At 31.8% G+C, this 15063-nt stretch overlaps 2 protein-coding genes across 6 annotated transcripts in view; one reads left to right on the top strand and one right to left on the bottom strand.

The window, feature by feature from the left end:
- Positions 1-1261: 1261 nt before the first annotated feature.
- Positions 1262-12673, bottom strand: LOC143057058 (RWD domain-containing protein 3-like). 4 transcript variants are annotated; one of them, XM_076230298.1, is made up of 6 exons: positions 11856-11962; positions 9272-9436; positions 7304-7386; positions 6125-6594; positions 3760-3872; positions 1262-1379 (listed from the first exon to the last, which is right to left on the bottom strand). In XM_076230298.1, the coding sequence occupies exons 2-6, from the start codon at positions 9331-9333 to the stop codon at positions 1265-1267; spliced, it is 843 nt and encodes a 280-aa protein (XP_076086413.1). In that variant the 5' UTR covers positions 9334-9436; positions 11856-11962; the 3' UTR covers positions 1262-1264. The 4 variants fall into 4 exon arrangements, with proteins under 4 accessions (XP_076086413.1, XP_076086420.1, XP_076086406.1 ...); XM_076230305.1 differs by lacking the exons at positions 9272-9436; positions 11856-11962 and adding an exon at positions 12612-12673; XM_076230291.1 differs by lacking the exon at positions 9272-9436 and having other exon boundaries at positions 11856-12046.
- LOC143057011 (uncharacterized) overlaps positions 12067-15063 on the top strand; it is a 26596-nt gene continuing 23599 nt past the window's right edge. For both annotated transcript variants that reach the window (XM_076230238.1, XM_076230244.1), the window contains exons 1-2: positions 12067-12244; positions 13616-13717. In XM_076230238.1, the coding sequence (XP_076086353.1) occupies positions 12217-12244; positions 13616-13717 (130 nt within the window). In that variant the 5' untranslated portion in view covers positions 12067-12216. The remainder of the gene's footprint in view (positions 12245-13615; positions 13718-15063) is intronic.

The following is a 15063-nucleotide window of genomic DNA, read 5'->3' as shown; positions in this document are numbered from 1 at the left end:
ATAGAGATAAACTTTAAACAGCAATAATGTAAAGCAAAGTAAGATTTACAAATAAGTCAACATGACTGAAATGGTCAATTGACCCCCTAAGGAGTTATTGTCCTTTATAGTCAATTTTTAACAATTTTTATAAAATTTGTAAATTTTTACTAACATTTTCCACTGAAACTACTGGGCAAAGTTCATTATAGATAGAGATAACTGTAAGCAGCAAGAATGTTCAGTAAAGTAAGACGTACAAACACATCACCATCACCAAAACACAATTTTGTCATGAATCCATCTGCTTCCTTTGTTTAATATTCACATAGACCAAGGTGAGCAACACAGGCTCTTTAGAGCCTCTAGTTTATATAATTAAGGCCGTTAGTTTTCTCGTTTGAATTGTTTTACATTGTCATTTCGGGGCCTTTTATAGTTGACTATGCAATATGGGCTTTGCTCATTGTTGAAGGCCATGCGGTGACCTATAGTTGTTAATTTCTGTGTCATTTTAATCTCTTGTGGAGAGTTGTTTCTTTGGAAATCATACCACATCTTCTTTTTTATAATAAATTTATTATTTTTTAATGAGCCCTTAATTCTAAAATCGAGTCTAACATCATTCATTTCATTTGTTATTGAATAATACATGCCAACCTGAAGGAGAGATTCACAAAGGGTCAATATTGGCTCAAAATTACATGAAATATAACCGAGATAATTATGGTAAACATTTGATGAATAAATAGCCATGGCGGCCATCTTGGTATGATGGCCAGGTCATCGGACACATTTTTTAAAGTAGATACCCCAAGGATGATTATGGCCAAGTTTGGTTAAATTTGGCCCAGTAGTTTCAGAGGAGAAGATTTTTGTAAAAGTTTACGGAGACGGACGCCAAGTGATGAGAAAAGCTCACTTGACCTTTCAGGTCAGGTGAGCTAAAAACAAGAACAGCTGTATACTACTGTTGCCTTTATATGTCCTAATTAAATTTGTATCTTTCAGATCACAAATATTGTTATTTATCTTTAATTTCCCAAAGTCCTATTTTAGGTCTAAAATAAAACCTTCCAGGTCTGTCTCCCATGTGGCTTTATAATATGTTTACACATCATAGGTCAATCACGATTATTTACTGAACTGTGACTCTTTTTTGTCTTTTTGATCAGAACCATTTTAAGTACAATGACCTTTGAAACATATCAATGAAAAGGGCATCAATCTGTTTGGTAGTTCTATGATTTGTACATGTATTCATTATAAGTAAAAATAAATATTATCATAAATAAACATCTTTAATGTAATTACAATATAATGTGGACAAATCAAAGTCAGAAAATAGCTTCACTAAGTCTTCTTTTAAAGCATACTCCACAACAGTAAAATCTGGAAATCTGAAAATATTAAAAAAAACAAAAACAATCAAAATATTAGAAAGAAAAAAAATTGGCAATACATGCCATGTTTAACATCAACTGAGAAACAAACTACAACATGACAATTTAATGTGGAATGAGATTTCGATCAAATGATCCTAGTCCAACAGACCTGTACATTGTAAAAGCTATAACGTGACGGTACACAAATTGCACCTAAATTGACAGTTTTTCTCACCTACGTTTTTTTATGAACAAGACCAAAATTTCCACTCCATGTTTATTTTGTAGCCGTATCCTTCTTTATTATATAGGTACACCAATTTGATTTTCAATCCATATTGAGTTATAGAAAAATGGGTTTGAATGGACCTCCAAACTATCCATGATTCTGTAATGATTAGTACCCAAATTGCATCCATGCTTCAATTCACATCATTAAAAATCAAATAACAGATGTTTTGTTATATTCTTTATACGCCTGTCAAAATTTTGACGGGACGTATTATGGTATACAAATGTCCGGTGTCCGTCCGTCTGTCTTACTGGCGTAAACATGTCGCACCGTAACTTGAGAACGACTTATCCAACTTTCATGAAACTTAATATAGTTGTTTCTTATGATGGTCAAATAATCTGTATACTTTTTGGTGAAAATTAGATTTACACTTTTTGAGTTACAGCACTTTGTAACTAAAACAAGGGTGTGTTTTTTTCACATGTCGCACCGTATCTCAAAAACGATTCTTTATTATGGCTTAAAACTTTAAAGACTTCTTAGTTATATTAATCTTAATATCTGTATACTTTTTGGTAATGATTCAAAATTTCATTTTTGAGTTATTGAGTATTTTGTAAAAAAAGGGGAGGGTTTTTACATGTTGTGCCGTTTCTCAAAAACAATTTATGATTATTGCTTAAAACTTTACACACTTCTTCGTTATATTAATCTAAAGATCTGTATACTTTTTGGTGATGATTTAAAATTTTTATTTTTGAGTTATTGAGTATTTTGTTAAACAGGGGAAGTTTTTTTTACATGTCACGCCATATCTCAAAAATAATTTATGATTTTTGCTTAAAACTTTACACTTCTTTGTTATATTAATCTTAAGATCTGTATACTTTTTTGTGATGATTCAAAATTTCATTTTTGAGTTATTGAGTATTTTGTAAAAAAAGGGGAAGGGGTTTTTTACATGATGTGCCGTTTCTCAAAAACAATTTATAATTATTGCTTAAAACTTTACACACTTCTTCGTTATATTAATCTAAAGATCTGTATACTTTTTGGTGATGATTTAAAATTTTTAGTTTTGAGTTGTTGAGTATTTTGTTAAACAGGGGAGGTTTTTTTTTACATGTCACGCCATATCTCTAAAATAATTTATGATTTTTGCTTAAAACTTTACACACTTCTTTGTTATATTAATCTAAAGATCTGTTTACTTTTTGGTTTTGATTCAAAATTTTATTTTAGTGATATTTAGTTTTTTGTAAAAAAAAAAAAAAAACAGGGTTGGGGGTTTCACTTGTCCCGCCGTGTCTAAAAAAACAATATATGGTTATTGCTTAAAACTTTCTCAGAAACTATTTATGATTATTATATAAAACTTCCACACAAGACGTCAGGTGTATCATGCGCTCATGGCACAGCTGTTTATTCAAATATTTAGAACAATTTGACATTAGTATGTGCTCATTATTAATTCTTTTTTAAATGGATGCTTATTACATATTTTTTTCATTCATTTTTAAAAGATGACTTTTTGTGAACGTGGCATGGGGGCTTTTTTCGTACATTTTTCTTTTCCAATGAAAGCTTCATCTGTTGATATAACTGTGAGCGTTTAGTGTATATTTGAATATATTCACCTATTTTGTAAGACATGTATAATGTCTAATAATCAACAAACAAATTGTTTAGTCTCAAATCAAACGTCTAAGAATGTCTCAGCTCTTTATGTTGAATAGTTGCAATTTTTGTACTCGGCGCAATTTGGGTACCGTGACGTTAGACCTTTTACTTTCCTGTAAATAATAGTTACTGAAAAACTGACCTAAGCATCTACGATTAACATTGATTAAATAATACCTATATATGAATATCATCAGCTGTATTTGGGAGAAGAAAACATGGCTACATTGTGCTAGGTAATTTTGACAAAAGGGGACACGATAAAGTATATATCTTTCACTTCAAGCTGTAGAATTTAATCATTTTGTTAGCCATTCACATCTGTTTGTCTAAATCATTAACATTTGGCTTTTCCAATATGGAGTTATATATTTGACATAACTATAAACGTATTGCAAGAATATATGTATCTTATTATATATTTACATTGATAATAGCACTGAGAGCATTTCCTCTGAATAATTATCATTGGAACCATACCTTTTGCTACCTGTGGCCTTCTCTTCACATATAACAGTCATCATTCTCTCTTTACAACTCCTTCCGTGTGAATCAACATCAACATTTACACTTCGATGTCTGATTAAATAGTCCTAAAACATAAAAAAAGTCCTTATAAAATGAGATTGATTTTAATAATGCTCCCAAGGTACTTTGGTTAACAATAGATAAAGACACCCAAATTTAGCTGTTTACCCAAGCAATAGACATACAATTTATACTTTTTATGTAAATTTTTCTGCCATTTCTTAAATTAACACAAGCTCTTGCAAGATTTTGCATCCCAATTATTTAAAATAAAATGTTCTGCAGGCCCCAGTTTGATATGACCACAGAGGTTGAACCCTGAACAGTTTGGACAAGTAAGGACTCAACATTCAAGCTTGATACAGCTCTGAATTTGGATTGTGATTAAATAGTTGACACAGCATAGGTTTGTGACACAGAATGAATGTGGTCAAAGAACTTAAATAATTTAAATTGGACATTTACCTTTTATAGTCCAATATCCAAAATCTAAATACATGGTTAGATTCAGCATATCCAAGAACCCACAGAATTCAATTTTTGATGAAATCAAATAAAGTTCAACTTTGGACCCTTTAGAGCTCAATGTGGACCAATTTGATAACAGGGCCCAAATATCAAAAATCTTTAAAAAAAACATGGTTAGATTCAGATTTTCAAAGAACCCCATATATTCATTTTTTTTTTAAATCAAACAAAGTTTAATTTTGAACCAACTTGAAAACTGGGCCCATAATCAAAAATCTAAGTACATGTTCAGATTCAGCATATCGAAAAACCCTAAGAATTCAATTTTTTAAAAATCAAACTTAGTTTAATTTTGGACCCTTTGGACTTTAATGTAGACCAATTTGAAAACAGGTCAGGACCAAAATTAAGAATCTAAATACATGGTAGATTCGGCATATTTTAGAACACCAATAATTCAATTCTTGATGAAATCAAACAAAGTTTAATTTTGGATCCGAAACTGTTGGGACCAAAACCCCAAAATCAATCCCAACCTTCCTTTAGTGGTTATTAACCTTGTATTAAAATTTAATTGATTTCCATTTACTTATACTAAAGTTATTATCTGGAAATCATCTGTCTTCTGTTTATGACGATGATGTGATACCAATATATGACCAAAAATTTTAATTTTATTTTTTTGGGTGTATAAAAATTGATGTCAAAATTCAAAGTATATGAGGGTAGTAATGGCCTTTACCGTCAGGCGTCAAATGGTTATTTTCAGCTACCGTTAGTGTCAAATTGGTTAATATTTTACCGTGATTCGTCAAAATATCTTTATCGTTACTTTTGGAAAAAATTAACGTGATTCGTCAAAATCAGTAATTTTTGTAATCGTCTTAAAGAAAGGGTACATGTTGTCATCATGCACCAAAAATTACCGTTAACGTCATTTGGCAAGAATTTTTACCATTATTTGTCATGAAGGTACCCCATTACCACCCTCATATATTGTTGCATGACATCAGACGATTAGTCAGAGCAAGATCAATGTTCATTCAGAGATATTTTAGGTAAATAATGTAAATCTGTCTATACTTATGCCTATACCTAACAACTGTTGCATAAGGTCTGTATAAAATGTCCAGTTTCAAGAAAAAATTGTTTACAAGTCCATGGTTTTAGTTGTTGTACTGTCAAACTACAAACTAAAGCCAAACAGTACTAATTCATTCTCCAGTATACATTTTAATGTTTGCTATTATGGGAAAGAACTTCTTATTACTGTTTGTAAGGGGTTTCTTTAAATGATAAAAGCTGAGAATTTTTATTGTAAAAATTTAACTTTTTTAGAAAATAAATTTATGTTATTTCTCAGGCAAGTGCTGTTTTTGTGAGGAGACACTATGTTTTTTGTGGATATGGGGAGGGGGCAAGGAAGTGGTCACAGATAAGTCCCCCCCCCCCCAACACCACCACCACCACCACCAGTAAAAATGTATCACTGACAATATAGGAGAAATATTTTTCAAGTGCCCATTTAGGTTAATTATATTTCAACTATGATTTTGATTAATAGTTATCTGTGAATACATGTACATTACTATAAAATAAACATCAGCTAAATATTAATATTAAAAAAAAAAACAGATTACGATTAACATTTTTTAAACACGTTGAAAAACTACAATGTTGGATGATAAATTATGTGCAAAGCACTGGTCCTACGAGGTAAAAAGACCAAAACATAACCACCAAGTAGCTCAATACAAATCAGGTTTCAAATGATTTATATACATATTCATGTAACTGTAAAAATGTTTAAGCAAATTCAGTGTGGGTTTAAAATGAAATTAAATGTTACCTTAATGTTTACATGTTGACCCTGCAGTAATATAAGGATAAGTTTCCCATAGAACAGTAGTCTCCCCTTAAGATCAAGTTCTTGTGTCCACTTGTGAATAGTTTTAATGTATTTAGATTTAGCTCTCATATGATCAAGTAACAGCAAACAATTCCACACATCTCCTGTTTCGTCTTCCTCTGGTACCTTTAAAGAATATTGTTCATCAACCAGTTTATCTAAGTTGTCCTGAATACTACATAAAACTACGAAAATCATAGCCTGTCCTCGATTCTGGTGAGCACATTCTGTAGCATCTTTACGTATAATTGTTAGAACTTCATGGGTCAGTTGTGAACTGTTAACTATTATATCTGGTATTTGTTCTGGATAACTTTCTGTTACTCTGAGGTCGACATTTATAAGTATTGGCTTCTGGCTAGGTTGGTTATGTTTTAAATGAATTAACATTTGTTTGTTGTTTCCAAATTCTGTAAAATCAATATAAATACAAAATGTAGTTAATTTTTATAAGTGCATGTTGTCATCCTACAAAACAATTATGGTGTAAGTTTAATGGTTTAAGTCATTGATAAATATTAGCACAAGGGGGGGGGGGGGGAATAGGTGTCAATTTTTTTTATAACCTACATTTGGGGAGTCATATTCAATTTTATGATATGACTGGGGGTATATTTTTATTTTGCTTATTTCACTAATTTATCCATCTATTGAATTGTATATATTGATACCAAGTTGATCAAAATCTAACCAGGGATAAAAAATAAAAAATTGAAAACAACATGTTTAATAATTTCTTGTCCGAAGCACTTTTCTGGATTTACCTTCATCAGGAACGCTCAAAGCCAAACATTTTAAATCCAAAGATGTATAAGTACTGAAACCGTTGAAGAGCTTTATGTCAAAAAAAACTAAAATAAATAGCTAAATTCATCTTAAGTCAACTTTGCCTGAGGGAGTTGAAACCTAAGTTTCTTAATAATTTCAAAATTTATAAACGGACAATTTTAGTAAAGTTTGTTAAATCATGTTAGTACCGAAGTTCTGACTACTGAGCTGATGATACCTTCGGGGACTGATAGTTCACCAGCAGAGGTATCAACCCAGTGGGGTAAAATATTGAAAACAACACATTCTTAAACTGACTTCACATTGTACATTTAGTTCAAATACACTTACCTTTGACCGCAAATTCCCCAGGTTGACAATAAAATGACTTTAAACTCTGTATTTCTTCATCTAATTCAGACATCCCATAATGTCTGAAATGAAAAAAATATTCAATGTAATGTGTAACAATGTGTAAATGTATATTGTTTTATCAACTTATCAAATTGTCAGCATTTCTTTAATTTCAATAAGTTCAGTAAGTTGTCTAGACCATGTAGAATAGAGCACCTGTCTATTGTCATAACTCATATAATGACATTTCCTACTCTATAGTGTTACTCTCTAATGATCAATTGTTAATTATTATGCTAATTAGTGTATTTGACATTACTAGTTAGATCATCTGTATTCTAAGCCTTTTTTTTATAACTCTCAAAGGTTAAACATATACCATGCTAATGAATGACGTCATAAACTTATGATACAAATATGTGTGGGGTATATGTCAACCTATGGTATTAAATATATATGTTAAATTAGTAGCTTATGTTCTTTTCAAAATGACAGATTCTGAAAATGGTAGGTAATATTCTTTGTTATATTTCATTTTATATTGCTATGACAGTGTTCAATAATAGACTAATATTAATCATACTATGTTGATATAGTACTAGTTATCATAGGTTTAGTATTCTCTTTACACTTTCTGACATTGATTTTGTAATACCGTCACATTATAGTACCTCACATCCTGTTTCATATGAAAAAGAGTTTCCTTGAATTTGACAATCTACCACTACAAACATACATTTGTAGGAAATGAACCATGCATTTCATTCCAGAAAAAAATCTGAGTTATTAACATATCTTGGGTATTTCAAAGAAACCATTCTTTTAATTAATTTTAGTTTTTATAAAAAAATTTTGAAACTTGTGGTTACATGGTCACCAAAGCTTGTAAACAGGTAAAAAAAGGGTGAACATTTGATTGGTTTTATACTCAGGTGATGGTTATTATCTTATGCAATAAAAGTAATAAATACTGCACTAAAACAAATGCCAATTTAAGAAAGACTATTACTCCTATATCTATAAACATATATTGCTGTACAATTATGTAACTAATAGGCCATATGTGTTGTCCTTAATATGTACTTATAATGTGCCTTCTCAAGGTCATGTCCACTAAATACCTCATTGTGGAATTTAATTAAATGGTTGATTTGGTAATTTTTTATTGGCTTTAATATTTGTTTTTATTTGACTGCAAATTTTGTAGTTGTATACAGTAGTATCACATAGTTGTCTGTGTAGTCCAAAGACATTTGGTTTCCAGACAATAACTTTAATTAATGATAAAAGAAATTTATGAAATTTAAACACAAGGTTTATAAACACAAAAAGAAGCTTAGGATTGATTTTGAGGGTTATGGTACCAACAGTCTAAAAATTAGGGGCCCAAAAAGGGTCCCAAAGTAAGCTTTTTTCTAGTTTTCTGTCAATAACTTATGTATGGATCTCTCTGAACTTATACCACAAATGGATGGTTAGGATTGGCTTTGGAGGTTTATGGCTCAAACCTTTTAGGAATTAGGGGCAAAAAAGGGGGAAAACAAGGGTTTCCTGGTAACTTGACAGTTTAAAAAAGTACAAATTATATGTTTGGATTACCTCCCTTACACTGTTTTTAAACTATGTATAAAGAAATGTTGTTTTGTCTTGAGGTGATTGGCTGTCAATTTATTTTTAGAAGTTACTATTTCAAAAATATGCGGATTCAGGAATATTAATTTTAGCCAAATTTAGATAATAAACATTGATCAGGAATTATTCACTAGCAAGTGAATAATATGACATTCATTGAATACGTAATCATGTGAACTTTAATTTAACCCTTTACCTAGAATTTCAAAGTTGAAAGTGAAACAAAGGTAAATCATTGGATTGACTGAGTTGATCCACAAAAAAATCATTCTTATACAAGTAAAAACAATGATTAAGATATATTTTTAAACTATAATATGAAATTAAACAAACCTAGAAAAATCCAATAGACCACTTTCGAGTTCATCAGTCACCTGAAAAAACTCATCAATCATATGCGCCTTTATGACGTCATTTACCAGATAGAGGGGATCGCCTGTATCCCTGCACTATTAAAGTTCATCTAGCGTCTTAGTGATCGTCTTTGTGCAGGATAAACTAGAAATAATGGTTGTTCTGTAGGTACTTAATGACAATTCCCTAATGACAGCAGTGCTATTTGTCATTTTTGAGAATTCAATTTGCCGAATAATTTGAACAATATAGAATTATAGTTTTCCAACCACACGCTCAACATTGGAATGGAAGTGACGATGCCCTTAAACGCACAAATGATGTTCACTAAAACCAGAGTTTTTGACGGAAATGCATCTAACTCGAAAGTTGTCTATTGCACGAGTTCTATTTATATCTATATTTATGCTTTTAATGCTTGTATGACCATCAGAGGTCTTCAGTGGTCAACTGAGCTCAACAGTTAATTAGATGGCGTCAAGATTTAAAAGTTTTAAAAATGCACACATAACAAAGCTAAATATTATTGAGCCCATGCCCTGTAAATTAATTATTTAAACCTTTCTAGTTTAAAGATATTTATTTATAGTGGAGTGAGAAACAAGTTTTTATATGACCGCAAAACATTTTTGCGTCGTATAATGCTATCATGTCCTCGTCGTCCAAAAACACATTTAGTTTCTGGACAATAACTTTAGTTTTAGTGAATGGATCTTTATAAAATTTTACCAGAAGGTTCATTACTACTAAAGGATTTTGGCGGTTATGGTTCCAATAGTTTGGGAATTACTAGCCAAAAAGGAGGCCCAAAATAAGCATTTTTGTAGTTTTCAAACAATAACTAGTGTTTAATCGTATGAATCTCTCTGAAATTATACCACAAGTTTCCATACCATGAAGGGATAGTTAGTATTGGTTTTAAGGCAGAGGCGGATTTAGAGGGGGGGCCCAGGGGGCCCAGGCCCCCCCCTTTTTGGGAAAAAATTTGGTTGCTTATATAGGGAATCACTGAAGTGTGACTGAAGTGGGCCCCCTCTTAGGTCAGTCAGTGGGCCCCCACTTATGAAAATTTCTGGATCCGCCACTGTAAGGAGAAGTGGTCCCAATAGTTAAGGGTTTATAGGGGCCAAAAAAGGGAGCCCAAAATCATTTGTAGTTTTCAAACAATAACTTGTGTTTAAGTGTATGAATCTATCTGAATTTATACCACAAGTTTCCATACCATGAAGGGATAGTTAGTATTGATTTTGGGGGTTATGGTCCAAATAGTATAAGAATTAGGGGCCAAAAAGGGGGCCCAAAATAAGCATTTTTGTAGGTTTCAAACAATAACTTGTGTTTAAGTGTATGAATCTCTCTGAAATTATACCACAAGTTTCCATACAACGAAGGGATAGTAAGTACTGACTTTGGGGGTTATGGCTAAAAAAAAAATTGGAATTAGGGGCAAAAAAGGAGGAAACTAGGTTTTTCTGGACAATTAAAACAATTTAAAAGCAGTGTAAGAGGGGTCATTCAAAAATATTTGACATACAATGTTTGGTATGTTCGTATTTACCTTCCTTACACTACTTGTAAATAATGTATAAAGAAATGTCAGGTTTTGGACTAATTGCCAAAAAAATGGGGGGTGGGGTGGGTGGAGGGGGGTGGGTGGTAGTTTTCAAATTTTTTTTCCCAAAAAGAAGAAGAAATCTTTAATTGCACAATATTGTGCAATAGGTTTGTAAGATCTTGACATTTGTTTTGTGTAATAAACCCATATTATGTCAAAAATTTGATCACAATCCAAATTCAAGCTTGAATGTTTTGTCCATACTTGCCCCAATTGTTCAGGGACAACCTCTGTGGTCGTATAATATATAGTGTTTGTTGTCTCCCTTCTCGTATATAGTTTTAGTTTTATAATAATGTCATGTATTGTAATTTCTATGAAAAAAATCACCACAATTATTTGTACACTTTAATTTAAACTGTACTGCTCCTCGGGGTGTCTTGATTGACAAATAAAAAAATATTGTTGTTGTTGTATAAAGCTGCACCCGGCGGAGCACCTGGTTGCAACTTATATTAATCCCTTTTCACTTAGCGGGTGCAATATGGTTAAAAAATCATTTTTATAATCAAATCTGAAAATTTGAGTCAAATCGGTTAACATGAATTTGACAGCTAGTGCCATTACAACTCCATATAGGAGGGTCGTAATGGGGGTACTTTCATGACGAATAATGGTAAAAGATCTTGCCCAATGATGTTAACATTAATTTTTGGTGTATGACGATAAAATGTACACTTTCTTTAAGACGATAAAAACATCGACTGATTTTGAATAAACAGGTTAATTTTTTTTCCAAAAATGACAGGGGAACGATAATTATTTGAGACCTCTGACAAATCACGATAAGGATATTTTTACATTTCACGGTAAAATTTTAACTTATTTGACGTTAACGATAGCGGAAATAAACTGTTTGACGCCTGAGGACAAAAGGCATTACTACCCTCATATAGAGGTGCTCCTACTATAAGTCTAAGAGGATGCTACAGAGGAAAATTAACATACTGGTACAAGTGGGCTTCACTTGATACTTGTTGTATAACGAAGTGGACGCTACTGACTGGTAAATTGTACTCGTCAATATTCGTCAAAGATATAGTGAAGTAACGAAAGTAAACTAGTAATCTTCTTTTACCAGTTTCTGTTATAGGTTTTTCATGGGAGACAACTTCAAAATCCATTCGGATTGTTTCTTGGTTTTTCAATGGTGTAAAATTTCATTGTTCCGAATAAGAAGTGATTCGGCCATCTTGAAAATTGTTAAAAATCTTTAAAAAAGACAAATGATTTAGAGTATTTGTACTTTTTTGAAATTAGGCATTTAAGCAGGAGATACAGGGAATAACTTCTGCACTCTTTGGGCGTTATGAGTGCGGAGTCAACTGACTTTAAAGGTATAGACTACGGCGTGCTTGCAATAAAAATGCGCTGAAAAAGGGACAAAGCATTTTTTTAAAATAAATAACCCTGACACCAAAGATAACCGTTTATTTAAAATTTTGTAGTTAATAGTGTCCGAATACAATCAAATCAAGAGCATTTTATAAATTCGTTATTGGCAACCGTTATAAAATTTATTGTGTATTTTTTCTCGAGTTATCTTGTTGATAATTTTAGCTGCAGAACCGTTTTCGTTGATAATATTTTCAATGTTGATATTTTCAGTCCACATTGTTTACATTAATCTGCTGTCAGTACTAAACTGTATGCGATGACATTGACTGACATGAGTCTGTATAAATGAGTACGCTATGAAGATACCTATTGAGGAATCCAGGTCCGTTCGCCCTAGTACAGTAGTACATTTTGTACCTGGTCACCTGGGCTCTTTTCACCCTGATTTATATTTTTTTTATTGTTGTCTAGTTGCATTATCATGTTCATTATTTGAACAAGGTTTGTAACAGTTTGTGGAAAAGAATCGCAGAATATTTGTATAACTGCAACTACATATTTTCCTTTGATTTGCAAAGTAGATTATTGGAATACAATGCATTTATTTTTATCTTTATTTATATTTATTACAATTTTACTATTAAATTCTAGCAAGTAGAATAATAAATGAACATATGAATCCTTGTTATGTTTTACATTCATACATCATTGTTTTTACTCATTCCAAGCTGACTAATTTATCAAAATAAGATGTTGTTTTTGGATCTCCTGAAGTTGGTGAACTGGTACAATACTGGTACAAAAATTTTATACCAGTATCTTGCACAAAACTAGTATACCAGTATTGCGATCACCAACTACAGGAGATCCTTGTTTTTATTAATCTGTCGAAGACAATTACATCAATAAGTGAGAAATATATATTATAAAGTTCAATTAATGCTTAAATAAATGCCATTAATTTTAAATATTTTCATTTGCTTTCATGAATTTCAAGAATTTATACATTCTTTTTGAATATCTGAATAATGGGCAAATGCACCCAATATCCCTCTTCAGGGTGTTGGTGAGCAGCCTCGAAGCTCTCAACTGTATTTGCACATACAATACGGTCTTCCAGTTGGTTCCAATGTACAATGTAGTATGCTGTTGACAAAGAAAGAGTTCTTATATGGATCGATGTTGTAAGGAATAGTGTCTTCATATTGTTCTTCACTGAATTTGTCACTATATATAACACAAAGTCCATTTATCACATATGGAAAATGAAAATAAATATTTTCGAGATTTGCTCTTAAAACTGTATTTTAGTAATAAACATGACAAACATTTGCTTCTGCTCTAGTTTCATAAATGCCAATCTTTTTTAGGAGAGGAAAGAGTAGAAAACCTCTTGGATGACATTCTTCAAGGCCACAATGTTGATGATGACCTTTCCACAGAGATAAAGGATAATTCTAAATCCAAACTTGGTATGTGTAATGTAATACAGAACAAAAAAAACTATAAAATTTTGTTAAATTTTGTTCTTTGAGGTGCAGCAAATTAGAAGAGAGTCAAGTCATAGGCATATACATCTACATGTAATGAAATTCAAAAGAATATCACTTCTTTGTGTCAACTCATAGAGCCTTGTTCCTTCTCACAATTTTCCTCTGGAAAGTGCTAAAAAGTAATGCTTCAAAATATTTTCCTTTTTTGAAGAAGAAAATTCTACATGTATACCCTTTCTTCCACAAGGTTCAGTCTGCATACATGTTATTCTTCCGGCGGGAGTCAAAATCTCCTGCTTTTCAGACCCTCTTCCGTTCCTCCCGTTAAAATTTGAAATCTTCCGCTTTTGAAAATGTCAAGCTCAAATTTTCTATACACATTTTTTGAAACTCAAAATTGATATGGGAAAAGTCCAAGAAAAACGGAAGTTTCCTGTTGTTCGACCTCTGCAGTCGTATATAGCTGCGCCTTGCGGAACATCTGGTTGTTTTTTGTTACTTTAAAGGGCAGAGGATAGTTATAAGGCTATTCCCCACCTATTTTGTGTAAACAGTAGCTCTCTGATCTTATTGTTGTCAAACTATACAATATATCTTCTTTTCCAATAGCTATTAAATTTTTGAATTCTATTCTTAAGATTTTGTTTTTTTAAACTGCTCAAGTTTGGTTTGTATAAATTAAGTACAGATGAAGGGGAGATTATAATATAAAACTGCAAAATTAAACACCTTACTTTTTATACGACCGCAAAATTTGAAAATTTTTTCGTCGTATATTGCTATCACGTTGGCGTCTGCGTCGTCGTCGTCGTCCGTCGTCCGAATACTTTTAGTTTTCGCACTCTAACTTTAGTAAAAGTGAATGGAAATCTTTGAAATTTTAACACAAGGTTTATGACCACAAAAGGAAGGTTGGTATTGATTTTGGGAGTTTTGGTCCCAACATTTTAGGAATTAGGGGCCAAAAAGGGCCCAAATAAGCATTTTCTTGGTTTTCGCACTATAACTTTAGTTTAAGTTAATAGAAATCTATGAAATTTTGACACAAGGTTTATGACCACAAAAGAACGGTTGGGATTGATTTTGGGAGTTTTGGTTTCAACAGTTTAGGAATTAGGGGCCAAAAAAGGGCCCAAAGAAGCATTATTCTTGGTTTTCGCACAATAACTTTAGTTCAAGTAAATAGAAATCAATGAAATTTAAACACAATGTTAATGACTACAAAAGGAAGGTTGGTATTGATTTTGGGAGTTTAGGTCCCAACAGTTTAGGAATTAGGGGCCAAAAAGGGACCCAAATAAGCATTTTTTTTGGTTTTCGCACCA

Source organism: Mytilus galloprovincialis, chromosome 1 (assembly GCF_965363235.1).
Source record: "Mytilus galloprovincialis chromosome 1, xbMytGall1.hap1.1, whole genome shotgun sequence".
Taxonomy (NCBI): domain Eukaryota; kingdom Metazoa; phylum Mollusca; class Bivalvia; order Mytilida; family Mytilidae; genus Mytilus; species Mytilus galloprovincialis.
The sequence above is the reverse complement of the archived record's forward strand: the minus strand, read 5'-3'. Positions and strand labels throughout refer to the sequence as shown.

Coding starts and splice junctions, on each gene's coding strand:
- LOC143057058 (XM_076230291.1), bottom strand. CDS start 12,031: ATGGATTTTGAAGTTGTCTCCCATGAAAAACCTATAACAGAAACTGGT. Junction 7,387..11,855: donor AGTGAAGCCCACTTGTACCA/GTATGTTAATTT, acceptor TTTTCATTTCAG/ACATTATGGGATGTCTGAAT. Junction 1,380..3,759: donor AAGGCCACAGGTAGCAAAAG/GTATGGTTCCAA, acceptor TAATATTTTCAG/ATTTCCAGATTTTACTGTTG.